The sequence below is a fragment of the Ammospiza caudacuta genome, chromosome 16, assembly GCF_027887145.1.
Source record: "Ammospiza caudacuta isolate bAmmCau1 chromosome 16, bAmmCau1.pri, whole genome shotgun sequence".
In the NCBI taxonomy this organism is placed as follows: Eukaryota; Metazoa; Chordata; class Aves; order Passeriformes; family Passerellidae; genus Ammospiza; species Ammospiza caudacuta.
In genome coordinates this window covers 6,670,044-6,681,708 of record NC_080608.1, presented here as the reverse complement: position 1 = coordinate 6,681,708, position 11,665 = coordinate 6,670,044, and the positions used below count along the sequence as shown (strand labels likewise).

Here is an 11,665-nt window from a genome sequence, read left to right as displayed (position 1 = left end):
ATATTCATAATGCTTGCTGATGCTCTTAGCAAGGGCTGGGGGAAAGGAGTGTGAAACAGCAAAGGATTTTCCGGAATGGTGTCAACAGAAACACCATGTCAACACGGGAGCGTGTCTGGCCAAGCAGGAGAGCAGGCCAGCCACAGTCCTTCCTGGACCCTGAACTTACTGAGGCTCCTGGATCCTTGGGTGTATGGGTGTGTGAGAGCATGGGTGTGTGAGAAATGACTGGTCACTTTTAAAATTTCAAAGGTTTATTAAATCTTAACAAAAAATACAACAGAAGGATCAAATACGGAAAAAATACAGCACTGAGAGCCCCTGTGACTCTCAGCCACGTGCTTGTCTTTGAAACAGATGCTCTGCCTTTTATACCACTAGCCCCTCCTAAAGTCTTGTCAGTCGACTCCTTCCTTGCTGTCCAGTGGTGGAGATCACTTTCTTACACCTTGATTTGGGGTCAGGTGTTACTGCAGTAGAGAGCCAACCCTCCCCAAATGCCCCAACCACCAAGGCCATCCTGTGCTAATGCAAGGGTGAGGACATATTACAGTAACATTACATTTACAAAACTTCTCTTAGCATGCATATAATGTTCACCCCCTAACTGTGAGAACCAACCATGTCATTACTCATCTATAACAGGTGGAAATCTCAGGTGAGCCAGTGCACATATTTACACCCTGCAGGTGCTGACTGTGGCAGTGAAGATTAAACAAATAAATTTCTGAAATACATCTGACATGGGTTAAGCAGACAAGAGGTGAAGATACCACTCCTGCAACTATCCACTCTGCTTCTGTGGCAGGCTCCCCACCCAGCCCTGCAGCACTGCCAGCACTCCTCAGCTTGGCACAGGCACTGGGAGCAATGGGGGAGTGCCCTCAGTTACCAGACCAATCCACAAGAAATGTGTGTGTCCTTGTCTCAGGCATGACACCCACTGAAGAGGCGGAACAGACATCTAGGAGAGAAGAGGTAGCATCTTTGCTATCCAGTCTGAATCCTCCATCTCATCTCTGCCCTCTCTTGAAGCAGCCTGCAGAGCAGATGGACTATGAGCACTCACTGCAGCCACTCCAGTGAGAAGTCTGGCAGCTCACAGCAAGACACTTCTCAAGCTGCTGCCCAAGTGCCCACAGTAGCCCCACAAAGGTGTTTTGGGCTTCTGTTTGCCAAATGCCTAATCCCAAATTTTAGAATCATAACTTATATGTTATATTTAATCAACATGAACTGCTTTTCCTTGCTGTCACCTCAGTCCAGAATCCTTCTGAAAGAACAAAAAGCAGTGTTGATGAGTTTGCCTGCTGTCAGTGGCTTCAAACCAGATCCATGGCCCTCTGCTTTTTACAGCACTCCCTTAGTCTATTTTTAAGAGCAGTTTGAGAAATAAAAAATAAAAGCTATTTAAAACAAGCAGCATGAAAAGAAGTATCATTTGCTTCACATGATTATTATGTGCATAGTAATGACAGGAAGAATACTGCAAATGTTTTCCAACTCTTAAAAAAAAAAAAAAAAGAAGAACACTTCCTTTGCAATATATAATTTTGAATTTTAATTTAGATAACTCAGACTATTTACTGGCAACATAAATATCCATATTCATGACATCTGATTTGCTATAATCTTTATTTCTGATGTGCTGCATCTGTGAATACTTGAAGTACTTGAGTTTGCTTTCATGGGCAATTATATGGGAATGTCATCCAATAGCAACAGATTGATTTACAGTTTAGACTTCATAGCACCAAAAGACAATTCATTTTCTCTCAGATGGGCTGTGGCATGAGACCTGGGATTGATGCTTCAATTCTCATTTTTTTAACAAATTACTTTTTCTTGTCCAATAGACATGCAAATCAAGGGCATTATAATGAAGGTCAAACCAGTGCCTTTTCAATGCATTCTCTCAGTGCATCTCAGTGGTTTGCAAAGGTCAGAGGAAGGAAGCGAAATGGACAGCAAGTAGAAGAAATCTTAAGTTTCTACTTCAAGTGTTTTGGAGGGGAAAGAGGCACAGGTATGGTATTTGGTCATTTCACCTTCACACCCAAGGACTCCCTCATTCTGACTTCCACTGAGCCTTCCAGAAATCCAAGCTTTTGCTATGAAAAACACATTTTTCTTAAAAACTTCTGCATCTCTAACTATATTTCCTTCCAGTCCTGCCTGCTGGAAGTTATTCTGAAGTAGAAAGGTTCTTCCAATAAAACAAATTTTAATTAATTTCCACAGGTGACAGGAAGAATTAAACAAACCCACAATAAATCCACAGTAAGTACAATAGGAGAAAGTAGTATGAATATCACTTTTGATGCATATATTGTCAGAGGGGCTGGAAAGTGTTAAAGACATGAACCCTTTAATGCCTTGTACTGGAGAAGTTTCAGTCATGCAGGAGGTGGGAGCAGTAAAGCATTGAACCTCACCAGCCTTCAGCCCTGGGGCACAGCATCTGCCCTGGCCCGGAAACCCAGCCAGGAGCCACCCCAGGGCTGAGAAGCCATTTATGCTTTAAGAGCCATTTGTACTGATGCCTTACCAAGGCTGGCCTAGAACAGAGGCTAGACAGACTTAAAGAGTAAAGCAGGTATTTATTAAAAGGCCTCAGTGGATCCACCTTGAGCAGCACAAGAGCCCAGCCAGGACTACACTCAAGATGAACCAAAGTGGCCACAAAAATATGGATGACTGGTCACAAGATCTCTCACTTTTATAAGTTCTGGTCCATTTGCATATTGGAATTAATTGTGCCATTACAGCTTTAGGTTATGAAGTCCCATCCTTCTTGTTTTTTTCTTTGTTGTTTGGCCACGTTGTTGTCCATGCTCTTGGGCCTGAAATCTGGGTGGCTGTCCTTAGTCCCAAGCTAGAGAAGGAACTGTTTTGTCTCCCTACTCTGTGAAGAAATCTTACCAACACTTAAAATGAAGCTCAGAACTACATACTAAAGCAGCACAGAACCTGAAAAATACAAAAGTTAAAACCTAAGCGTTTTAACTCTAAGTTAATACCGCACGCTCGGGGAGCTCCAAGCGCCCCAACGAGCGGGACTATCAGAGCGGTCGGGCCGGGCTGGGCCGGGCCGGGTCGGTCCCTCTATGGCCGGGCCGGTCCCTCGATGGCCGAGCCACACCGGGCCAGTCCCTCAATGGCCAAGGCCAGGCCGATCCCTCAGCGGCCGGGACACACCGGGCGGCTCCCTCCCGGTCCCTCCCCGCCTAGGGGTGAAAGGAGCGCGGGCACGCTCCCCCTTCAGGCGCGGGAAGGGGCGGGGCCAGCTGGCGGGGGCGGGGCCTGGCGCGGCGGGGCCGCCAGAGGGCGCCACTGCGCGGGCGGGGCGCGGCTCGCGGGCTGGGGCTGCGCGCCGGTGCCGCGGGGCCGGACAGAGCCCGGCCCGACCGCCGGCCCCAACCGCCCGGCCCTGCTCCCCCTCCGGACACTCCAGCCCGTCCGGCCCTGCTCCCCCTCTGGACACTCCAGCCCGTCCGGCCCTTCCCCTCCCGGGCAGGGAGCGGGGCCGCACAGACAAGGTAAGGGCGCGCGGCCGGCTCCCGTCCCGCCGGCTGCGCGTTTGGCGTCTCCGTGCCGTGTCTGTCCCGTCGTCTCCCGTCCCTTCCGTGGGGGGGGCGTTGTCCCTCCGTCCCTCTGTTCCTCTGTGTTTCTGTCCCTCTGTTCCTCCGTCCCCCGGCGGAGCGCGCAGGTCGCCCGTCCACCGGCCGAGCCCCGCGGCAGCGAGGGCAGGCCCGGGCATGTCCCGGGAGGCGCGGCCGGCGCGGCCCCGCCGTGCCCCTCACAGCCCCGGGCTGCGGGGCCGCGGGTGCCCCGGCGCGCTCCGAGCGTGTGCCCGGCCTGCCGCGCCTCGCCGCAGAGTTTGTGCGGGTTTGGTGAGTTTGCCGCGTTCCAGCTGTTTGACCGGCCGCGCTGTTTCTCTCGGCAGATGATCGATACCCCGGCGAGCGCTCGGGACCCGGTGCTGGAGCTGCCCGCGATGCTGGAGCAGGAGCTGCGGGCCCAGCCCCGCGCCGCCGGGCTCCGGCTGCTCGAGGCTGCCCACGACAATGGGCTGCGAATGACAGCACGGCTGCGAGACTTCGAGGTGAAGGATCTCCTCAGCTTGACTCAGTTCTTTGGCTTCCACACCGAGACGTTCTCTCTAGCCGTGAATTTCTTGGATAGATTCTTGTCAAAAATGAAGGTAAGGCTTTTTAAAGGGTAAGCTCTCAGCTTAGTTCCTATTCGAAACTGGAATGTCTTGGGTTTAGATAAAGGTTAAGCTCCTTCCAGAGATTTATGATTGCGCAGAGCTAAAAAATTGTGTTCTCCGTTCAGATTTTGGTATTGTTAAGAAAGGTTTCCTCTGGAAAAGAAATAACTGAAGGATGTCCATGGGCTGGGAAACAGGACATGTTAATGACTTAGACCAACACAGACTGCCTGTGCTGCTGCATTGATACAGAAAAAGTTAAATTACTTCTTATTTAACTGCCTTTTCAACCTATCAATTTACCCTGTGTATATGAAGATCCTGTTGAACACTTAAAATCTGGTCAGACATCAGTTAGCACTGCACTCTCCTGTGCAGATGTGACATGCTGACCTGAGTTGTTTTAAATTGTCGAACAAGACAGGATTACCATTGTACAATTTGGACAAGGACAAAAGCTTGTTTTGCTTGTGTGTTCAAACAAAAATGAGAAAGCTAGATGGAATGGATGGGAAAATGATGATTTCAAAGACTTGTGAATCCAGATTAGGCAGTAAAAATCAGGGAATAAAATAAGACCATTTATATATACATGTACATATATATGTTTGTATACATAGTTAAAATAAAGTTGTAATCCCCCAATATTTTACTATCACTCACCACGCAGAACACTTTATGTCCTAAAGCCTTCCTATTAGGCTATTTTAGAACTTTATTAGCAAGTCAGTTCTACCTCAATCAAAATTGCTCTGCAGTCTTTGCTTTTTAGAAGAATGAGACGCAATTTACAGTGCATAACTGTTTATTTGTTCAGCTAAATAAAGATAGTAACATAGAGTAAAAGATTTAGTTTTCAGTCTCCAAAACAAAACAACCCCTCATCCCTCATAATTTTTTGATGAAATAGATTGGTGCCTACAGTTTGATACTTGCATGTTGTAATAACTGATCAGAGGCCTTCTTCTCTAAAAATAATTCACTTTTCTTTAGGTACAGCCTAAACACTTGGGCTGTGTTGGACTCAGCTGCTTCTACTTGGCTGTGAAGGCATCAGAAGAAGAGAGGAATGTGCCCTTGGCCACTGATTTAATCCGAATCAGCCAGTATAGATTCACTGTTTCTGATATGATGAGGATGGAGAAAATCATACTGGAGAAATTGGGTTGGAAAATCAAAGCTATAACTGCCTTCCAATTTCTACAGCTCTATCATTCATTCATTCATGAGAATTTAAGCTGTGAAAGGTACAATAACTAATGCTGATTTTGCTATAACTGCCTAAGACCAGAAAATGTAGAATGTAGAACAATAAGCAGGGAAATTGCTTGAGTGCTTGGCCTTTCTATACTTTAAAAATTCCACAGACTTTTCCCCCTACTTGTAATTGTCATAAATGTGAGCATCTGTGGTTTAATATTATTGTAACTTTAAATATTATTTGTATAAATGGAGTATTGCTCTCTGAGCCGAAAACCAAACTTGCTCAATAATGATGGTATAATAAATCTCTGCTTATGCTGCAGTGAAGTATTGCCTCATTGTAAAGATTGCAAAATCTGGTTTAAAAAGATTCCTTTTGCTAGTAAGCACTGAAATTCCTTGTTAAGCCTGCTTTGGTAATGCAACTCTTCCCCAGTGTAACACAAGATTTATTTTTGGCATTGAGGCTGCCAAAACTGAACACCTGTTTGAATGTAACCCCAGAAGTTCTGGGACAAATGAGGCCTTTGTTTAGATAATGAACATTCTTGCTGCTTCTCTGAGTTCCCAGAGTGATGTTGCCTTGATCAATCTTGCATTCCTCTAGATTCACTTATCTGTTCTTATTACAGGAGAAAATACCTTAATTTTGAGAGACTTGAGACCCAGCTTAAGGCCTGTCACTGCAGAATCATGTTTTCTAAAGCCAAGGTAAAGATCTTCAAAGTTCAGAGAAAATTAAACTGCTGAAACTTAGCAAAGCAGTGTCTAAAACCATCTTCTCTCTCTCCAGCCTTCTGTCTTGGCACTGTCTATTTTGGCACTAGAGATAGAAGAGCAAAAACTGCTGGAGTTGACAGAGCCATTGGAATTTCTACAGTTACATTCCAAGGTATGTGCAGATAAAGTTTCAGGGGAGGGTGGAAGCAAAGTGCATGGAAAGGTCTACACAGTGGGGAAGGAACAGGTGCATTGGCATATTGGTTTCTTTTGTGGCTTTCTTGTGATGTTTTGTTGGTTTTTTTTCATTTGGCCTGAGATATTTGGCTGCCTGTCTTGTTGAAGAAGCTGAAAGTGCATGTACAAAGTAAAGATTTAGCTAGCTGTTAACACAGGACATTCTGTCTTGTTATGTAGATAAGCAACAGAGAATTGACCTTCTGGAAGGAGCTAGTGTTGAAGTGCCTTAGAGAATATTCCTCAAGCAAGTGTTCCAAACCAAATGTGCAGAAATTAAAATGGATTGTGTCTGGACGTACAGCTCGGCAGCTTAAACACAGCTACTACAGAATAGCACACCTTCCTACCATTCCAGAGACCACCTCATAATAGGTAAGGCTTTGTAAAATCTGTAAAATCAACTTCTGATAATGTAGAAGTAAAATTAGCTGTTAACTACCTCCAGGGTTTTACAGGTTACCTCCTGGAATCATGGAATAGAAGTGTAGTTGCCTGTTCTCATGTTCATGCTTAGACCATGCTGTACCTAAAGAAGGGACAACCTAATCAATGTATGAACTGGAGAAAGAACTGATGTGTGTTGTGGTGCCAGAAATGTTCTACAGACATTGGGACCACACTCACACTAAAATGTGAAGTAAAGCTTGGAAAAGGGGAAAAAAACCTTTGCCTTGCTCTTAGCCAAAAATAAAACCAGGCTGTTAGAATGAGTTTCTTGTAATTGTTCACTTAAGCCACTTAGACAGTTTAATACAGTTTTACTTGTAGAACTGCTTAGTGAAGGCTAAAATCTGTAATTCAGTTATTCCTGTTACTGTTGTTTTACTCTGTAAAATGGTAAACTTCTTACCTGGACTTTACTTCCAGAGGCTACACGTTTTTCTCTAACAGCCATCTTGCTGTTTTGCTATATTAAGATCTCATGCTTTGCTTGCTCTTGTAGAAAGCATTTCTGTTGACTGCTTTGTTTGGGTTTTTTTACAGGAGTACAATAAAATGGGAAGACCATCCTGTGACCTTGTCAACAGGCACACAGATATCTGAAAAACAGTCTGAACCGTGATCTTAATAATGAAGAGCTCAACTCATGGAAAGAACATGTAACATTTCAGACTAAAGATCCTTCCAGCAAATACCAGTTCTTTTCATGATGAATTCAGTATGTGGTGTCAGTTTTCATTCTTACTTGGTAGACTGTTCACTAGTCAGTGGAATAACACAATCCCAATACAAGGGATTTTAACACCTTAGAGTTTGTAGAGCAGTTTGTGTAATCTAACCTCAGTTTACAGTAACTGCAGGTGCTGAATTAGGTATTAATTTTTAAAACCTGGTTCACTTTCTGAGGATTATGCAATACTAGGAAAATCTGATGTGCAGTAGTGCAGTGCTGCAGTGTGTTAAGAAAAGAAAGACTAATCCAACTCAATCCTGATGACAACAGCAAATGCCTGCCAGCTCACCTGGTGTGCTGCTTGGGCAGTACCTTGTGTCCACGTGTTCCTGCCAGGATGGGCACTGGCCTCCTACCACAGACACATTAAACAGCAGCCTGTGATACCCACTGAATGTGTCAGGTAGGTAGAGCAGGAGAAAGGAGGAACTTTACTGTGTTCCTTTAGCAAAGACAGTCACTAGCACAGCATCAGTCATTGCAGTATTTGGTAAGAGCTGTAGTTTGCTGATGCCACTCATTGAGTGTAAAACTTGGTGATACCTGATAAAGGACTAAGGCAAAGAACTGGGTCACATGTAACCCTGTCATGCCCTAAATCTGACATTAGTTTTCCAGAGTTTTGCTGTACTAGAGGTAAATGCTGATACTGAACAGGCACATTGTTACAGGTACAGTAGGAGCAGGGCTAGTTCCCCCCGTGGCCTCTGTGTAGGAGTAATCCAGATGAGAAACACTGAAGATTGCTTCAACTCTGATCTCTTTCATGGTAAGCTTTGTAAAACACAACTGTTCTGAAGACCAGGTCAATATTTGAGGCATTCATGCTTCTAGTGCTACCAAGGAAGTGAATAATAAGAGTGTATTATTGTAAGTTAGATGAAAAGGGGTTCTGGGAGAGTTGCTAATGTCCTCTTGAATTCTGCATCACTGTGGGACAGAGGCTGTTGGCAACAGGCTGTTAAAGCTAATTGTTATATGGACTGATGGAGTGGAGAAGGAGAGATCAGAGTGTGGGATGAGGTGTTGGCCAGCCAACCCTTCCCTGTCATGGTACCAGCTGAGGTGGAAACCATTCTTTGCATATCTCAAACTAGTTAAAGCTTTCACAGAAGACTCCATACCAAAGCTCTCTATTGGACAAATCAAATCCTCTCATGAGCTCATGGGAGTGATTGCACTGCAAAACATGTAAGTGGCTGTCACACCTGTCAGTGCTGCCTGGGCATTGTGCTGACCTGTGCAAAGTGATTCAAAGGTGTGGTCAGCCTGCTGGGAGAGGATGCAGTGTGCAATTCTAATTGTCCTGTCTCAAGATATGTACCTTTAAATTAAACATTGAAATGTGCTTAACTAAGTAGCTTTTTTCCTGTAATGTGTGTTATGAAAGATTAGTAGGAAGCCTATAAATGTGACTTAGACCTGAACAGAACCTGGAGAAAAATTTTCAGGCAGGAGGTAAGACATAATGCAGATTTTTTTTTCCCCCAGTTTATTTTTATAAGAGGTTGAGGCTGTGTAGGAGGAACCATATGAGAAAATGCTAAATATATGAAAATATCTGTTCTTCAGCAGTGAATCACAGAATGGTCAGGATGGAAGGGACCATGGGTGGGATCAGCTGGTCCCACCTTGCTCAAGCAGGGTTATCCCAGAGCACATGACACCAGATTTTGTCCAGACATTTCTTGATTAACTCCAGTAAGTCAGACTCCATACCATCCTAGGGAAACCTGTTCCTGTGCACAGTGGCTGCACAGGAAAGAATTTGTTCCTCATGTCCAGGTGGAACACAGGCATCACAGAATGACTAGGTTTGAAGAGACCTTCAAGATAACATTGAGTCCAACCCATGCCCTGACACCTCAATTAAGCCATGGCACTGAGTGCCACATCCAGTCTTTTTAAACACATTTGGGGGTGGTGACTCCACCACCTCCCCAGGCAGGCCTTTTTAATTCATCATCACTCTTTCCATAAATAACTTTTTCCTAGTATCCAACCTGTATTTCCTTTGGTACAGCTTAAGGCTGTGTCCTCTCATTCTGTCAGTTGCTGCCTGGAGAAAGAGACCACCTCCCACCTGAATACAGGCACCTTTCAGGGATCTGTAGAGAGTGATGAGGTCACCCCTGAGTCTCCTTTTCTCCAGGCTGAGCACCCCCAGCTCCCTCTGGTTCCTCTCAGGTTTGTGTTCCCAGCCCCTCTCCAGCCTCGTTGCCTCCTCTGGATGCGCTCAAGCATCTCAACATCCTTCCCAAGCTGAGGGGCCAGAGCTGGACACAGCACCCAGGGTGTGCCCTCACCAGTGCGCAGTACAGGGGCAGACTGACCTTCCTGCTGCCCACACCATTCCTGATCCAGGCCAGGAGCCACTGGCCTTCCTGGCCACCAGGGCACGCTGCTGGCTCATGTTCAGCGGGCTGTCAGCCAGTACCCCCAGGTCCCTTTGTGCCTGGGCACTGTCCAGCCACACCGTCCCCAGCCTATAACACTGCAGGGGGTTACTGTGGCCAAAATGCAGGACTTGGCACTCAGGTTTATTAAATTTCATCCCACTGGACTCTGCCCATCCATCCAACCATTCCAGGTCTCCCTGCAGAGCCTTCCTACCTTCCAGCAGATCAACACATGTTCCCAGCTTAGTGTCATCTGCAAATTTACTAATGAAAGACTCAATCCCCTCATCCGTGCCATCAATAAAGATACTGAACAGAGCTGGCCCCAGCACAGAGCCCTGAGAACACAACTGGTGCCTGGCTGCCAGCTGGATGCAGCACTGCTCACCACCAGTCTGGGCTGGCCATGCAGCCAGCTCTGAACGCAGCACAGAGTGCTCCTGTCCCAGCCCTGGGCTGCAGCTTCTCCAGGAGTGTGCCAAAGTGCCAAAGGCCTTGCTGAAGTCCAGATACACAACATCCACAGCCTTTCCTGCACCCACCAGGCAGGTCACCTGGTCATGAAAAGAGACCAGGCTGGTCAAACATGACCTACCCCTCCTAAACCCCTGCTGGCTGGATCTGATACCCTGGCCATCCTGTAAGTGCTGTGTGATGGTACTCAATATAAAATGTTCCATTTCCTTACTGGGTACTGAGGGCAGGCTAACTGGCCTGTAATTACCAGGATCCTCCTTCCCACCCTTGTGAATGAGTGTCACATTGGCCAGCTTCCAGTCATCTGGAACATCACCAGTGAGCCAGGACTGCTGGTAAATGATGGAGAGCAGCTTTGCAAGCTCATCTGCCAGCTCCCTCATCATCCTGGGGTGGATCCCATCTGGCCCCACCGATTTATGAACATCCAAGAGGCTCAGCAGTTCTGACTGCCTCCTCCTGGATAACGGGGACCATTGTGCATTGCTCCCTCACACCATCTACCAACCCAGGAGGAGAGTTGTCCTGAGGACAAGGCATCTTCCCACTACAGACTGAGGCAAAGAGTGTGTTAAGCACTTCCTCCTTCTCATCTGTGGGTACTGAGTTCTCTCCCACATCCCATAGGTTGGTCTTAACAAAGGTTGGTTGGTTTGTGCCCATTGTCTCTTGTCCTGTTGCTGGGCACCATGGAGCAGAGTCTGGTCCCTGCTGTGAGCCCTCCCTGCAGACAGGGACAGACAGGGATGAGGTCCCCTCTCAGCTCTATCTCCTCTGGAGGCTGAACAGCCCCAGCTCCCAAAGCCTTTCCTTGTAGGGACATCCTTCAATCCCTTCCACAGCCTCTGCTGGACTCACTCCATGTCCCTCTCATCTTGAGCAGCCTAGCTGGACACAGCACTCCAGATCTGGCCTCACCATGGCTGAGCAGAGGGGCAGGATCACCACCCTGACCTTCTGGCAATGTTGTTCTTGATTCACCCCAGGATATAATTGGCCTTCTTGCCCCCAGGGCACTGCTGGCTCAGGGACAGCTCATTGTCCACCAGGACTCCAAGGTCCTTCTGCACAGAGCTGCTCTCCAGCAGATCAGCCCCAGCCTGGTGCATGGGGAGATGCCTTCCCAAGTGCACATAAGCAAGAATAAGAATATATCCTTGCATTAAGACAAGTGGTAGATTAATATCTGACTTGTTTACTATAGTGTTTCTAAAAAGAAAAAACCACCCAAACCAAACA

General features: G+C 46.6%; 1 protein-coding gene across 1 annotated transcript; it reads left to right on the top strand.

Annotated features, from left to right (window-relative positions):
* The first annotated feature begins 3,386 nt into the window (after positions 1 to 3,386).
* Positions 3,387 to 9,714, top strand: CCNG1 (cyclin G1). The gene is made up of 7 exons (XM_058815184.1): positions 3,387 to 3,539; positions 3,947 to 4,204; positions 5,207 to 5,460; positions 6,049 to 6,127; positions 6,210 to 6,308; positions 6,554 to 6,748; positions 7,361 to 9,714. Exons 2-6 carry the CDS (start codon positions 3,947 to 3,949, stop codon positions 6,743 to 6,745), a joined length of 882 nt encoding a protein of 293 aa, XP_058671167.1. The 5' UTR covers positions 3,387 to 3,539; the 3' UTR covers positions 6,746 to 6,748; positions 7,361 to 9,714.
* Positions 9,715 to 11,665: the final 1,951 nt, after the last annotated feature.